Below are 16431 nucleotides of genomic sequence, written 5' to 3' on the forward strand. Positions count from 1 at the left end.
AAATACAGGGTTGTTTCTGGCACCTTTTACAATTGACGTCATAATTAGACTTCTATTTAAAAAAAAGGAAGGGTACGTACCCCGATACGTATAAGGTAATGAGGCTATCTGTAATCGTGTTTTTTAAGGTCACGATAACCTTTTGGTGTTTTGATTAAAAAAAAGCGTTAAGGGTGGGGTTGAGTGGGTATATATTTTAGATTACCCCGAATCTGGCCAATCGGATAGCGCAGGTTTTGATTACCTAACTTTTGCCTGTATCGATAAGATAGGTGCCTCAGGCCAAGCCCACGATACTGCCGGGTAAGCCTCATTTTTAAATATATTTGACCTGACTCGGATAAGGTCAAGTCTTTACAGTTATCTGACCTGACCTGGCTCATCGAACACGCTGAGGCCAATGCTCTTCAAAGAGACCTAAACGTAGACCCAGTAACAAGATAGGTAGTACATATAGCTAGGTGTTTGCCCTATTTGCTTTGCGATGTGTTCATCACGAAGTAAACCCTAAATTTCAATGCACATTTACATACGATATCAATAGTACAGCTTAGAGGCATTTCGCAAATTTCAGATTTTTATTTAAACATCCAACCTCTGACGACTCTACATAGAAGATGGCTTACGAAAGATCAATTATCATCACCGGCGGGACGGTTAATCTGGGCTACTATACCGCGCTACAGATTGCCAAGGCACACCCCGAATACCTGATCATAGTATCATCACGATCAGACCGCGAGCATGCCGCGGATACCATCAATAAGGCACTCGGCCAAGAAAATGTAGTTTACATCCCGCTCGATCTCTCAAGCCTACAGAGTGTACGCACTTTTGCTGAAGATTGGGCGTTGAAGAACTACCCCCCTATACAGGCCTTGGTTTTCAACGCGGCTCTGCAACATCCTGGGTCATTAGTCAAAACTGTTGACGGCCTAGAATCAACTTTCGGCGTCAACCACGTTGGCCACGCTCTACTCTTCCACCTCCTGTGTCCTTACCTTGCCCACAAGGCCCGGGTGGTTGTCGTTTCCAGCGGGACTCACGACCCAGACCAAGTTACGGGTGGCATGCCCAAACCGAACTATATAAGTGCCGAGGAGATGGCACACCCCACCTCTGCCTCAGCTAATAACCCGGGTCGCCAGCGGTATGTTGAAAGCAAGCTCGCGAACATACTATGGACGTACGCGCTCGACCGCCGTCTGAAACAGCGTGTTCCAGAGCGAGACATCACAGTTAATGCCTTTGACCCAGGCCTGATGCCAGGCTCCGGATTAGCGCGTGAAGCCGGTGGATTTCTCAGGTTCCTCTGGATGCACGTCCTTCCAAGGGTTATTCCACTTCTCAGGATTATCTTCGTCCCGAATATCCATCATCCGAGTGAATCTGCGGCTTCGCTAACGCGTCTCGCGGTTGGCTCGGATCTAGAAGGCGAAAGTGGGAAGTACTTCGAGGGTAAGAAAGCTATCAAGAGTAGCAAGGAGAGCTATGATGAGGCTAAACAAGACGATGTTTGGCAATGGACAGTGAATTATCTTGCGAAGGGGGACGAGGAACGGGAGCGCTTCGAACAGCTCAAATAATAAACCAGTACTAATTTCTTATTTTTCTTTCGCTATCTCATCTCTAGCCCCTATATAACATTAAACTAATATAACCGAACTCGGAAATATACCCCTACCCTCCGGGGTAGTTCTCTACTGATAACGTACCTCCGTAAATATAATCAACATTAGACTTTATTTTAATCATAATTATAAACTATCACTAATAATGAAATGTGAGGACATCTTTTTCCCCGGGTGGCAATGCTCTATTAGGTTAGGTAGGTAGTTATAATCAGCCCACAGCTTGCTCCAGAAACTGGAAGACCCTAAACAAGCTACTATGAAGGTCTCCTGTAGAATCATTAAGAATATCGATATCCGCCGGAACCTCCCTAACGTCGAAGCCATGGCCTTGACCTTTAACAATCTCCAGCAAGACTTTGACGCCCAAGTCCTCAAGAGCCTTTGCTACACCACGGCTCAACTCCACGTCAACGGCGACATCTGCGTCTCCATGTAGTAACACTGTAGGAGGAAACTCTCGGTGAAGCCCAAACGAGGCAGGAAATAGCTGTCGGAACTTTTCGGGGATGGCATCAATACCACGCTCGTTAATCTGTTGTGCTAAACCTCGCACACCTGTTAACACATCCGGGTACAGCGCTGCCTCATGCAGTGCCTTTATCCAAGTATACCTCTCATCTGTTGCTATATCCTGCGGGAACGCATAACCGTCAATTCCAGCCGACGTTGCTCTGACAGCATATATCTGTTGCACCACAGATTCGAGGTTATCGACCGGTGTAGTTAATGGTTGTCCCGGCTTAACGTATCGTGGGCCCGCAGGATCAAGCATGCCGTATATCGGAAGGACAGCCGTAACCGGCGGTGATTGGGGATGAGCCACTGTGGCGAGCGCAAGGTAACCACCGGCGCTGGAACCGGCAACAATCAGTCGGTTCGACCTAGCAAAGTGGTCTCGTACCCAATTCGTAGCGTCGACAGCATCTTGAAGAATGTCAAGACCATTGGCCTCCGGCATCAAGCGGTAGGATGGTGTAGCGTATGCCCAACCGCGTTGGTGGCAAGCGTTGATCAGCCAGTGCGGCGGAAACGTAGTCTTTTCACCAATCACCTACACTCGTTAGTTGTTATCTTGACGATGGGTAGTATCAACCAGTTACAAGATAGCCACCGTGGAAGTGGATGAGAGCGGTCCCGGAGTTAGGGTCATACCCTTCAGGGACATGCACATCGATCGTCAAGGACAAGCTTCCTGCAACTTTATACACGCTGGTTGATGTCTGGATTTGAGTTCCCATTGTCGGCTGTACTTTTTGACAGAAGTGATATTTACCTACTACGCCCGGAACACCTGGAACAAATATTAACCAGCTCTTCAAGGAAGAGATAACTTGTAACGGGTGGTCCTAGCCCTTGAAAGAGATGCTTGAATCGGATTTCTTTATCGGAGTGAGTTCGCAAATAGTTCCCATTCAAAGAATAACTGAGGGGACATCGGCAGAAAAATGAGATAATACCAACTACCCCCATATGTTCCGCTTTTATTCTAAATGCGTGTAAACTGATTGGCTAGTCGGAAATTCCCCTCCTCCCCCTTTATGGCTGTTTTGTAACCCTTCTACTCGGCTCTAGGCTAGGGGCTCGGGACTTAAGTTACACTCCGGTAGGTAACTGATACGCCGAAGAGTAACTGACATTATGGTAAGCACGTATTTAGGAGAATTACCGCGGAGAATTCCCACAATAAGCTGACATGAGTTGCCATAATTCTCGGGGTTATGATATGACAGGTCATGTTTATAGTTATCAAAGGAGCACTTTTCGGATTCGATGACTCGCCAATTCTATCAGTTACTTTTTGAAAAGCCTTGCAGCGAATCTGTCTGGTTCGGAGTTCACCCTCAGCACCACTTATTCAACTAATACATCATGTTGCGTGAAAGTACCTACCTAGGTAGGTAATATATTAGAGACAAGTTGTAACTTTAGTTGAAAATAAACCATCCATACGTACCTAGGAACCAAGAATGGCTCCTAACTCTAATATACCCATAGCGATAGGAACATATCTATCTTACACAATGGACTATTTGGAAGCCTCTCCTAGATCAAAAGTAGCTTTCATAGCTATAACTATTTTATTGTCGTTCCTCACCATATACATGGTTTATCAAAGACTTTTCCATCCGCTGGCAAAGTATCCTGGGCCCCTTCTTGCCTCTCTCAGCAATGGCTGGAAGGGTTATTACATCTACAAGCTAAGCCTACATGAACAACTTCTCAATGCGCACATCAAATATGGCCCTGTTATAAGGGTTGGTCCTAATGACTTACATTTCTGGGGTGCGGACGCTATTTCTCCAATTTACAAGTCGGGGAGACAGATGGCTAAGACAGAGTTCTACGATGGCTTTACTGCATTTAAGCCAAATTTGTTTGGCGGCAGGGATGAAGATGTTAGTTGCTCGGATTCCCAACTTAACATAATGTAGATTTAGGCTTGGTTAGACGCCATTGTACTAATTTGAGATAGATACACGCCCTACGCCGACGACAGCTATCACATGGATTCTCGCAAGCTTCCATATGGAAGATGGAGCCATTGATTGAAGGCCAGATGAAGATACTTATTGAAAAGTTGGAAAAATTAGCCCAAAACCAGGAGGTATTCGATTTCAAGCACCTAATCGCATTTTATGTATTTGACATCCTGGGCGAGGTTGCCTTTGGTCGTTCCTTCAATACTCAAATAAGCGAGGTGGCCCCTGAGATCCCTGCCATTAGCGACCATATCCTTCTATCAAGTCTCCTCGGCACCTTTCCGTTTCGTTTTTTCTTCAAGAGCATTATTCCCATGCTACCTATTCCCAGGCTCCGTCAGTTAATAGAGAGCAGGGGTAAACTTAAGGAGACTTGTGCCGATTGCGTGAAAACAAGAAGACAACAGGCATCTACTAACCGTTTGGATCTAATGCAACATCTGTTGGAGGCTAAGGATCCAGAAACCGGAGCTAAGCTAACAGACCTGGAAATTAATTCGGAGGCGTGGGCAATGCTGTGAGTTATATTGACATTCTATAAAAGGGGAACGTGGAGAATAACCTTCGCAGAATTGCTGGATCCCATTCGACCTCAGGGAGTTTAAGCTTGTTATTCTGGCACTTGCTTCATGACGATCAAGCTTTGAAACGAGTCGATGATGAAATTCGAGATACTCTTGGCGATCTTCCCGATGATAAGATTTCATATCCCATCAAGGGTCTTGAGTCTTCACTGAATTATACGGGAGTCTGTATCCAAGAGAGCTTTAGGATAAGCCCCGTTTTCACCATGTGCTTATGGCGACGCGTCCTCAACCCCGGAGGAGTTGATATAGATGGCTATAATATTCCGCAAAATGTTAGTTAAAAAAACTACTTGACTCCATGAGAATAACGTCTAATCACGTTCTTTGGCAGACGAATGTATCTATTTCGAATTACGCACTACACCACAATCCCAAAACCTGGGGAGCGGATACAGAAGATTTCTTACCCGAGCGATTCCTTGAGGCCGGCGGGAAGACGATGGCGAATAATCTCCTCCCATTCAGTATCGGCCACCGTATGTGCATCGGCAAACATCTAGCCATGACGAATATTTGGAAGACGCTGACTACATTGATCAATAAGTTCGATTTTCATCCTGTATCCGCAGAACGGCGGGTTGAGATGGAAAGTTCAGGTATCGGAGAGATGAGAGGGCCGTTTCTCTGCACAGTGACAATGAAGCACTGAGCTATCGAAATGATAGGACACGTTCAACAAGGCTAAAGCATATATGGTTAAATGGAGCGTGGATACCTGAGTTTTTGTTATCCCGCTCCAGGATAAAACTAAGAGTAACGTGTCGTTATGATATCTACTATAACATAAAGATGCTTTCCAAACTGAGATTGTTAGTGAAAAGCCCTCCTCTAGTTATAGTTTTGATTGGTCTATTAGCTATCCAATACTAGAAAGTCTCCTATCCCATATTTGCGGCCTCAAAACGTAGAATTTGATCTGCTAGGTGGCTCATATCCGATTTATCTAGCTTTGACTGCGGATTAAAAGAGCTAGAATCTGGAAGGAGGTTGCCGGGGGGATATGGATATGGATTTACATCCGAATTAGCCGTGTTCAGTTGAAGTCTTGCCAACGCAGCGAATTCGGGTGCCTGCTGCATGAATAATCCCTCACCTGAGAAGGTATCTATGCGTATATTGCATGCCTGCAATCGGTGCATGTTCCACTCCCAGATGTCCTCCCATCTGTCTATTGCCTTGAGGAGTGGCTGAGTATCAGGTGGGACGAAGACCGATATTGTTCGTTGATGGTATACCAAAGCAAGAAGAGCTATAAGAACCGATTAGTATATATGATCTCGATACCCATTCCTTACAATAGATTTCATATTATTCTAGGGATCACTTTACCATTAATAGCTACGAATAAGCTTAAACAGCTCGCTGGAAGAACGGCTTCGTAGTTTAACATGCCATCAGGGGTAGTTGTTAGAAGGCGTAATGCCTCAACTAAGGTGAGCATGCGTGGCGGAAGAGATCCAAGGCGTGTCAATTCGAAGAATTCCGACGCAGAAGCGGCTTGGAAGTAGACTTCTAGACATGGCAGCTCATTCGTCATTTCTTGAAGCGCCATTCTAGGGATGGAGTTATGGAATGTCAAAAAGCCACAGTCAAGGAGGAACACGTATGACACGATTCTTGGGCGAGGTTAGGTCGCATTCGGATCTCTAAGTATGAAATGATAATATAAACTTACCTAATTAATTCTTCACGGCGAATGAATTTCTTCCATCTAACATCATCCGGCTCTTCTAGTGACAGGTCGTGTTCATGGGTAGCATGGGGGATACCAAGAGATCTAACAGCCTACAGATAATCAATACCTTGTCAATAGTAGGTTAGGCAGGTTAATAAGAGCCTAATGGAGCCACTCACTGATACTAGGGCAGTAAACCTATAGCGCCTAATCCTTTGTTTAGCAACTTCGTTGCCTTCCCATTTCTGCATAATGCAGATGAAATACGCGGCTTGGAAAGTGGCGACGGCCCCCGAATTATGGACCTCGTCGACATCCGTATATCCATCACAATCAAAGATCTTGGAACTGAAGATAGCATTTTCGGCACTATCGAGCAAAAGTCTTCCTTGTTCTCTATGCTGTAGAAATGGTGACATGACTGCCCCCAACAGAACCATGGCCATTACTAGAAGAGGATGAGCAAAGGTGAGGTTGAAGGACGAGCGGTGAACGATTGGACAGTGGGGGTACCACCGTTCCCAGAAAATCACAAGTAGTTTTGGCATTTCTTCGATAGAAAAGATGTTGTTGGCAGCTGATGTTATCTGAGAGAAATTGGTACCCCGGGTAGTAGACTCAAGGAGTCGACATATCCCTGCGCCTTTAGAAATATACACGGCCCTGTAACTGTATACACCTACAGGACTCTGCGGTTGCATAGATGGCCTTCTGTAGTTATATGAGCTATTCACTCCCGTAGTACGAGTGAAATTTAATAAGAATTGGAGACGTATAGGACGTTGGATCCTTTGTGGAGGATGTTCTGTCGCGGGCATGAGCATAGTTAGATCTCCTACATAAGGCATCCCGCCGCTTAATTCGTAGTCTATGCCAAAGAATGGTAAGTCAATGAATTCGGTACCGACATTGAGTTCTTCGGGTTTAACAGGACCAGGTCCGGCAGCAGAGGTGAGGACTTCGGAGCCCGCGCTAGCTTCGGTCACTGGGGAGCCGCGTCTATAGTTGCATTGCTTTCTCCTTTCTGTACATTCAAGACATGGCATTTGAAGATCACATGCCCTCTTGAGAGTTGTACAACCTTCACAGGCTCGTTTCCGCCTGCCAGCTTGGATAGCCGGAGGCATGTCCACGCCACGTTGGACTCTAAGAGAGCATGACTTATAGTGTCTCCTTAAAGCATCCCTATAGTTATGATTAAGTCAACAGCTTAGCTGTAGTTACAAGTGGTGTCGCGGGAATATCTAACCCTCGTTTAAATTTGGCAGTACAGAATTCGCATGCAAAGCTACGATCTGCAGTGTCTATCGCATTTTATTAGCAGCAAATCGTCACGGTACACTATTTTGACAGGCAAGCAGATAGATATACGAACTGTGGCCGCATGTCTTTTAAGATGCTTATATCAACGAAAAGTCGTTAAACATATATGTCCGAATTTACGAGGGGTTATGCCCGAATTTATGAGGGTTATTGTTATAAGCTTTCTTTTTTGTAATAAGAAGTTTGTTTGTGCGCAGCTTTTTAGAGCTTTTTATTGGATGTATTTTTTAAAATAATAAGTTTTATTAAATTTTTTATTTTTAAAAAAAAATTAAAATATATATTTTTTTTGTATAAAACGTAGGTTTAAATTTTATATGTGTTTTTTTTTTTTTTTTTTACTTTTTTTTTAAGTGCCGAGTTTTTTTTTTAAATGTTAAGTTAAAAATGTTAAAAATGTTAAAAGTGCCGAATTAAAAACGTTAAGCCTTTTTTTTAAGTGTTAAGCTTTTTTTTTATTTTAAATGCCGAATTTTTTTTTTTATTTTAAATGTTAAGTTTTTTTTTTAAATGTTAAAAATATTATAAGTAAAAGTGTTATAAATAAAAGTGTTATAAATAAAAATATTAAGTTTTTTTTTTAAATGTTAAATTTTTTTTTACTTTAAATACCGAGTTTTTTTTTTATTTTAAATGTTAAGTTTTTTTTTTAAATATTAAAAGTGTTAAAAATGTTATAAATAAAAATGTTATAAATAAAAATATTATAAATAAAAGTATTATAAATAAAAGTGTTAAGCTTTTTTTTTAAATGTTAAATTTAAAATATTAAACTTTTTTTTTAAATATTAAATTTAAAGTGTTAAAAATGTTAAAAATAAAAGTGTTAAACTTTTTTTTTAAATATTAAAATAAAAACGTTAAAAATAAAAGTATTTAAAAATTAATAATAATAAATTTAAATTATTATAACATTTTATAAAAATACTTTTTTATTATATTAAATTTTTTCCATAGCTTAAATAAGAAAGTAATTTAATAAGCAATATTTAACACGTGCATAACTTTTTAAGCGATTTAATTGGGTGCACGACCTGTATATGTGAAGCATGGCTTGGCATTTTCGTCGAAAACCAGCGCGAAAAGCTAAAATAGCTTTGATTGGGTGCATCGCTTGAATGTGGGCCCGACTTTGATAAGATAACGCCACGTGACTTAACCACATGACCTGGCGATAGGCCACCAAAATAAAAGGGATAGACTTTTGCTTTCGCTTTTGATGGAGGCAAAGGCAGCGGCGCGAAGCGCCGCTGACTTTGCCTGTTAAGTCATGCGTTAATTAAAAAATAAAGGTGCGAGGTTAAGGAATCGAACCCGAAGCCTAGGAAGGTGTGGCCGGGATAACTTCGGGGCTATGGTATAGCCAGGCGATTACGTAAGGGTTGTTACGTAAACTTGGGCTATTGTGCAGCCCGGGGGGTTGCCTCTTGTTATACTTGAAGGACTTGGCGGCGTTTGGCTCCGTCATTGGTAATGCATTTCCTTCAGGCCTCGTTTCTACAATTTAAACCTTATAGTGCTATACAATTCGTTTATGAAATACCTGGCATATTTCTTTCATGAATGATATTCTCAAGTTTGTTGCTGGGCGATGTTTCCAGCGCGTATTGTGACTTGTAATATTGAAATGCACTAACGTTTAATATCGAGATGTCAACTATTTCGTCACGACGACTATAAGGGACTTCGAGAAGAAAAGGCCAAGGCCGCCCGATAATTCCGGTTCTCCTTTTCCGCGCACTTAAATCCCAACTGCATATTTTTAAATTCCATTAAGCCGTTAAAGGTATAGCGTACCAGAGCTGACGGGAGCTATGTATAAATGGTTTTAAATAAATATTTGTTAAATAAATTGATTTATTAAATTAATTAATAAAATAAAACATTATTATTTTTTTTTATAAACATTTAAAATAAATTTAAATGTTTAAATAACACGTAACAAGTAATCACGTGTTAAAATGTATTAAAATACATTTTATAATATTTAAAATAAAATTATAAAATAAAGTTATTTTTTATGACCCCGTTATAGTAAACCATTAATGTAATTATGTTAAAATTAAAAAAATTAACTACATTATATTTAATAAAATAATATAATAAATAACGTTAAATGTATAATACGTTATATATAAAATAAAACATTAATTAATTAAATTAAAAAATTTTATTATTAATTTAATTTTTAATTATTTTATATATATAATATATAATACATTTAAATAATTTTACGAAAATAATAATTTAAACGTTATAATTAATATTATTTTATAATTATAATTAATGTAAAAATAATGGATTAAATTATATATTTATACGATATATATTAAATATTATATTATTATTAAAATATTTAAAGTTTATTTAAAATGATTTTATTAAAAATTTTTTAAAAAATATTACGTATTTGTTTTTTAAATAAACGTTATTTAATTTTATTATAATATAATAATTAAAAAACCGATTTAAATGTAATTTAAATCATTATTTTCGCATTAATTAAAATTATAAAATAATATTAATTATAACGTTTAAATTATTATTTTTATAAAATTATTTAAATATGTTATATATTATATATATATAATTTTATTAATAAATAATTGTAAGTTTTTAATTTGTTTCGAAATTTTGTTATAAAAAATAAAGGTTAAAAAAAGATTAAAAGTTAAAAAAGGAAAAAAAAAGGTAAAAAAAAAAAAAAAAAAAAAAAAAAACTGTTTGTTAAAATTTTCCGAAAAAACCGCTTAAACTTTTAAGTCCCGGGTGCGGTTACCTTGTAAAAAAAAAAAAACTTTTTTTTTATTTAATTTTTTTTATTTTATTTTATTTATTTTAATTTTTTTTTTATATTTTTTTAATTTTTTTTATATTTTTTATATTTTTTATATTTTTTATATTTTTTATATTTTTTATATTTTTTATATTTTTTATATTTTTTTTTTTTTTTATTATTTTTTTATTATTTTTTTTAATAAATTTTTTATTATTTTTTTATTAAAAATAATTTTTATTTATTTTTTTTTTTATTTTTTATTATTATTTTTCATTATTATTTTTATTTATTTTATATTATTTTATATTAATTTTTTTATTTTTTTTTATTTTTAAATATTAATTATTTTTTAAATTAACCATTTGTAAAGTTATTTTAAATGATTTTAAACCCGATATTTTTAAAACGGGTTTTATTTATTTATTTTATTTACCTTAACGCCACAAACGCCACGTAACGCGTGGTTCGTGTGTTTATATTTATAAATTATAAATAAAACATTTAAAAATATTTGGTTTAAAATTATATAACGTTACAAAGGTTTTTAACGGTTTTGTTAATAATAAAAAAATTAAACATTATATTTACAATAATTTAATATATTATAATAACGTATAAAATAACTTTAATTTTAATAATTTAAAATTAATAATATATTTAATTTATTTTTTTAACTTTTTTATATATTTATATAATATCGCGTTTTTATATATTAAATTTTAACGTTTAAAAATTTTTAACGTTTTAATTATTTAATACTTTTAAACTTTATGTAAAATATTTAAATATAATAATTTAATATTTTATAACCACGTATAAAATCTTTTTTTTTAATAATTTAAAGTTATTATTTAAGCTTTTTAATTTTTTTTATATATTAATACGGTTTTATATATTAAGTTTTAACGTTTATTATAATTATTATTACGCGTTATAATTAACGCGTTATAACCGTTATAATATAACCGTTATAACCATTTTTAATATTTTAAAAAACTTAAAACGCATAAATTTAATCGATAAATTTAATAATAAAAATAATATAATTATATAATTAATTATTATTTATTATAAAAACGCGTTAATATTATTATTTTAATAATTTTATTAATGTTATTATTAATGTTATTATTTTAAAACGTTAAACGTATAATTTTAATGTATAAAGTTTTAAATTTATTTTAAACCATAAATTTAAAATTATTTTAAAAAATTGTTTTAAAGTTTAATTGGTTAAAAAAAAAATATAATTAAAAAAAGTATAACTTTATAAATAATCTCGAATTTATGGTTTAAGTTTATTAAAATAATTATAAAGTTATTATTATTTTAATTAATTATGTAAATATATGGTTATAAAGTTAAAAGTTATAAAATTAAATGTTATAAAATTAAAAATTAAAAGTGTTAAATAAATGCATTTAATAAAAACACATTACCGGTGTAAAAGTTAAAAACAATACATTTAATCAATTAATTTTAAAGTGTAAAAATTAAAAAAAAATATATTTAATTAATTAATTTTAAAGTTTAAAGGTTAAAAAAAATGCATTTAATTAATTAATTTTAAAATGTAAAAGTTAAAAAAAATACATTTAATAAAAACATTTAAATAAAACGAAAACGATATAAAATACGGTTAATTAAATTTATAAATGTTAAAATTTATTAATTTATTAATTATTTACGTATTTATTATTAAAGTATTTTATAATGTATTTTTTTATCAATTATTTTAATAATTTTTAAAAAGTTTAAACGTAATATTTTTTTAAAAAAAAATTAATTAAAATTTAAATTAATAATAAAATCTTTAATTTAATTAATTAAATTTACATTTTAATAATTTAAATAATAAAAAAAAAATTTTTTTTAAATTTATAAAAAAAATAATTATATAATAATATTTATATAATTATATAATTTTTTTAATATTTTTATTAATATTAAATTAAATTATATATAATTTAAAATAAAACTTTTGTTATTTTATAATTAAAATATTAATATTTTTTAAAAAAGTTTTAAATAAATATTAATTAAATTATTATAATATAAAATTAAAAAAAATATATATTATTTTATAAAAAGTATATACGTAAATAATCAAGTTTATAATTTATATTATATATTTATTTTAAATGACTTTAAATTTAAATCTCGTGGAAACGGGTTTTACCCGTTTTAACGCCACAAGCGTTACGTAACGCATGGCCCGTGTAATTGTATTTATAAGTTACGGGCGAAACGTTTTACAAATTTAAGTTTAAAGTTGTTTTAAACTTGTAAAAAACATTTGGCATAAAATTATTAATAAAAAATAAAAAATAACGTTTTTAATAATTTAATAAATTATAATAACGTACAAAAAAGCTTTTTTTTTAATGATTTAATGTTATTGTTAATTTTTTTTATTTTTTTAACTTTTTTTATATTTATATAACGTTATGTTATTATATATTAAACTTTAACGTTAAAAAAAACATTTAATAAAAAAAATGGTAAAAAATTAATATAATTAATAATAAATACAATTAATAAATTAATTAATAATATAATATTACGTATAAAATATTTTTTATTTTAACTTTAATTTAATAATATTATTATTTAAATTTTTTTTTTTATATATTTATATAATTTTATTTTTTTAAATATTATGTTTTAACGCGTGTTATAACGTGTGTTATAACCGATACGTTACGACCGATGCGTTACAACCGATATAACCGATATAACCGATGTTACGGTTAATGTTATAATTAATATTAATTTAAAACACGTATGTTTAATTAATAAAATTAATAATAAAATTAATAATAATAATTATATAATTTATTATTTATTATAAAAATGCGTTAACATTATAATAATTATGATAATAATTTTAATAATTTTTTATATTATAAATTTAATTTTTAAAAAAACGGGTTTTAAAAAAACTTTAAATTAAAATTAAAATATTTAAAATGTAAAATAAAGTAAAGATTTAATTAATTAAAAAGTGATGTGGTTAAAAAGGTATAACTAAACGAACGAATATCTTAATTTTGGTTTAAAGTCACCTAAAATAACTATATATTTAATGTTACTATTACTTTATTAAACATAATGCAACCAATTTTCTTGATTTTGGCACAGTTGCACTAATGGTCCACCATACCCGCTGCCCTTGTATGTACATAAACTGATAAGCTTTAACCACGAGATATGATTACCTAAGGTGCATCCTCCCCATGTATTCCTCTCGCTTCTTTTTAATCCAACCAAAAGTCAGCCTCATTTTGGCTATCCATTCTAGAACAATGCTGTTCTTCCAATTAAGTCTTTTACGTTAGGGTCGGCAGGTCTCTGTAACAATAATTTAAATAGGTCCTGACTATCTCGTTTCGTCGGCGCGAGAAATAAGGGACTCGTGTCAAGTTTTGTCTCTCGAACGTTCGGATCTGCGCCATTTTCGAGCAGCAAGACAGCTGCATCATTATGCCCGTTATGCACTGCCATGTGCAAGGCCGTCGCTCCAGAGTAGTCATCGAGCATATTGACTTTGGCCACCTTTTTCAGTAATGGCCGGACAACACCAGCCGTATGGCTTCTTTTCTCGTCATTGTGCACACAAAAGAAGTAGGCCAATGCATGCTTCTCGAAGGTTTGTTGCTTAAGAATCTTGAGACGCCGATCGAGTCCGTCAAGTAGCGATATCGCCAACATCGTTTCATCCGTCCACCACTTGTTAAAAGTGGAATATGGTGTTTGAAGGTCCTATGAATCTATCTCGACATCTTCATTTGCCTTAGGTGGTTCAAGCATCCACGACCCGGTGCCAGGTAACAGGCTACCTTTGTCCATTTCAATCCGCTTTCTAGTGGCTAGAGGATCTACCACACGAAGATCTCGAAGTAAATCGAGGGTCTTGGGATCGGGTACGCCTGATACAACTATATTAGAATTATCTTTAGAGAAGCTATGCCTGCCTGTGTCTCATAACATATTCTTCATTTGAAAACTGTCTTACACAGCGCAGACACTTACTTACCTGGTATTTCGACGATTTTCGGATTAATGATGACCTCCCTCCAGGGAACCAAAAAGGCCTTGAAGTAAGACGCCGCAGTAGCCGCTGCGTACGGCTGCCAGTTCTTATTATTGTGACTATCCGAGTAGTTGCAAACTCCTTTGATGATGAAGCAAGGAATTTTCTCCCATACCCCGGCCCCTTCCATTTCCAACGCGATCAAACTATATTCCCTAGCGAGTCTATCCCGCTCAGTACTAGACTTCATGACCTTATCCGCTGATCCAAACTTGCCGAAGTGCACTTGAGGTTGCGTAGGAAACTCTCTTGGCTGCCGGTTCACGAGCTCGTGGCAACCTAACGTCGCACAATCCAACGTTTCGGATGCTACACATGGAATGTCGTTATCATGCACACACTTATCGCGAGACTCGCATACCCCTTTCTCGTGATGTTTATGCCGATGAGTTGATACAAAGAGATTGTCCTTGTCCATTCCAGGGTGCTCCGGCTTGGTCTGCCCCGGAATCAAGGACGGAGAGGCAAGATACTTAATAGCCCTCTCCTGCAATCTAAACATATCCCATTGGCCTTGCATCTTATTCAGATATCCCCGGAGTTCTGTATTAGGCCTACTTCCCAAGGGATTGGTTGGTCGAAGCCCATGCGTCATCTGCCGCCCGAGACCATATTCGACCATCTCAGTACTGATAATGACATCGCCTAGCATGATATCGGCCGTTTTGTTTTTGGGCATTCCCCCACACACGCCGACCACAAAAGCAACTCTGATATCCGGAAAGGTGTGTCGAAGATTGGCTGCCACGCCCGCTGAGTTACCTATACCATAGTTTGCCATGTGCGCAAGGACAACGTTGTGATGACCTATCTTTCCCGTAGTGTAGACGTTGGTATCCCATTGCGCCTTTCTTATCATCGTTGGAGGGTCCCCGTGTTCCTCTAAAAATCCGTCAAAGACAGCCTGTACGGCATCACATTCCACCTTCAAAGCACATATTATGGCGATCTGGAAGTCATGCACTGACAAAGCCATCAATAATCGGTTAGGGATGATTAATTATCAATTCCGAATATAAGACCGTTAGTATACGTTAATCTTCATTACGCATTAGTAAACAGAGCATATTAACGAGAATATCTCATAGCTGATATATACCTACCCGAAGATAGCAGTACTCTTTCTAGCACTATTCCAGCAAGTTTCGTAAACGGTCGAGTTAATGTATAGCTGAGGTGGTGTAAAAATATAGAGGATGTATGGCGGTTATTTCAAAAGATATAATAGAGAGCGGGGGAGAGTCCTTGAACGGGAGCATGACGAAAGCATACATGTTGGTTACATGTTGGTAGTATTGCAGATACCGCGACGAATCATACCAGGCTCTAACTGTTTCTCCTCTCTCCCATATACTACCCATTCAATATCTGTAGGCTGGCAGTGGAGTGTTTCCTAATTGGCTTAGGGCCATCCTCTACTTACGCTTCATCCCAATTATATAACAAGTAATCATGCATATCGATAGTCAGCTTATCTTGTAGACGATGGCGGTCTACAAAATAGCTTCCTTGGCCTATTTTCGTTTGCATATACACATCCGCAGAAAGCCTATGCCCCGTTACTAATAATAAGAAAAGGATTGTAAAATATAGCCTTGATTGAGTCTTTAATTAGCTACTCGGGGTTTATCGGGGGGGCCGAATGGACTACTACTCCGCCCATCCCCATTTTTTGGTGGTTATTTGGTTTACTGAAGGTGGTTGAGGAATAGGGGAACAACAATCAAAAACCAGCAATATAAGCTAGAACTAATTTAATAAATAGGAACCACAAACTTGGCCAAAGGTGATGTTTTGAATTATTCCATCTCGCAAGGCACTTCTCATTAAGTAGATACAGCGTTAAAAATCATACAATTG

At 35.1% G+C, this 16431-nt stretch overlaps 6 protein-coding genes across 6 annotated transcripts; 2 read left to right on the forward strand and 4 right to left on the reverse strand.

The window, feature by feature from the left end:
• The first annotated feature begins 320 nt into the window (after positions 1 to 320).
• Positions 321 to 1813, forward strand: F4817DRAFT_214653 (NAD(P)-binding protein). The gene has a single exon (XM_049298737.1). It carries the CDS (start codon positions 618 to 620, stop codon positions 1584 to 1586), a length of 969 nt encoding a protein of 322 aa, XP_049162694.1. The 5' UTR covers positions 321 to 617; the 3' UTR covers positions 1587 to 1813.
• Positions 1814 to 1842: 29 nt separating this feature from the next.
• On the reverse strand, positions 1843 to 2872 carry F4817DRAFT_356391 (alpha/beta-hydrolase; the record flags this gene model as incomplete). The annotated part of the gene is made up of 2 exons (XM_049305787.1): positions 1843 to 2685; positions 2735 to 2872. 2 exons carry the CDS (start codon positions 2870 to 2872, stop codon positions 1843 to 1845), a joined length of 981 nt encoding a protein of 326 aa, XP_049162695.1.
• Positions 2873 to 3655: 783 nt separating this feature from the next.
• On the forward strand, positions 3656 to 5571 carry F4817DRAFT_367509 (putative cytochrome P450; the record flags this gene model as incomplete). The annotated part of the gene is made up of 4 exons (XM_049307135.1): positions 3656 to 4030; positions 4108 to 4619; positions 4685 to 4973; positions 5033 to 5571. The coding sequence occupies 4 exons, from the start codon at positions 3656 to 3658 to the stop codon at positions 5348 to 5350; spliced, it is 1494 nt and encodes a 497-aa protein (XP_049162696.1). The 3' UTR covers positions 5351 to 5571.
• Positions 5572 to 5579: 8 nt separating this feature from the next.
• Positions 5580 to 8760, reverse strand: F4817DRAFT_356393 (uncharacterized protein; the record flags this gene model as incomplete). The annotated part of the gene is made up of 7 exons (XM_049305788.1): positions 5580 to 5950; positions 6031 to 6317; positions 6377 to 6486; positions 6556 to 7561; positions 7626 to 7680; positions 7748 to 7775; positions 8734 to 8760. 7 exons carry the CDS (start codon positions 8758 to 8760, stop codon positions 5580 to 5582), a joined length of 1884 nt encoding a protein of 627 aa, XP_049162697.1.
• A 4762-nt stretch (positions 8761 to 13522) lies between these two features.
• Positions 13523 to 14348, reverse strand: F4817DRAFT_214817 (ankyrin repeat-containing domain protein). Its single transcript, XM_049298739.1, has one exon. The coding sequence runs from the start codon at positions 14187 to 14189 to the stop codon at positions 13776 to 13778; it is 414 nt and encodes a 137-aa protein (XP_049162698.1). The 5' UTR covers positions 14190 to 14348; the 3' UTR covers positions 13523 to 13775.
• F4817DRAFT_214799 (nucleoside phosphorylase domain-containing protein) lies at positions 14348 to 15639 on the reverse strand. The gene has a single exon (XM_049298738.1). It carries the CDS (start codon positions 15545 to 15547, stop codon positions 14507 to 14509), a length of 1041 nt encoding a protein of 346 aa, XP_049162699.1. The 5' UTR covers positions 15548 to 15639; the 3' UTR covers positions 14348 to 14506.
• Positions 15640 to 16431: the final 792 nt, after the last annotated feature.

The sequence above is a fragment of the Daldinia loculata genome (assembly GCF_022478755.1).
Source record: "Daldinia loculata strain CBS 113971 unplaced genomic scaffold F4817scaffold_5, whole genome shotgun sequence".
Taxonomy (NCBI): domain Eukaryota; kingdom Fungi; phylum Ascomycota; class Sordariomycetes; order Xylariales; family Hypoxylaceae; genus Daldinia; species Daldinia loculata.

Excerpts from the sequence above, each read along its gene's own strand:
- F4817DRAFT_214817 (XM_049298739.1), bottom strand. The coding sequence starts at position 14,189 with ATGTTGGCGATATCGCTACTTGACGGACTCGATCGGCGTCTCAAGATT.
- F4817DRAFT_214799 (XM_049298738.1), bottom strand. The coding sequence starts at position 15,547 with ATGGCTTTGTCAGTGCATGACTTCCAGATCGCCATAATATGTGCTTTG.
- F4817DRAFT_214653 (XM_049298737.1), top strand. The coding sequence starts at position 618 with ATGGCTTACGAAAGATCAATTATCATCACCGGCGGGACGGTTAATCTG.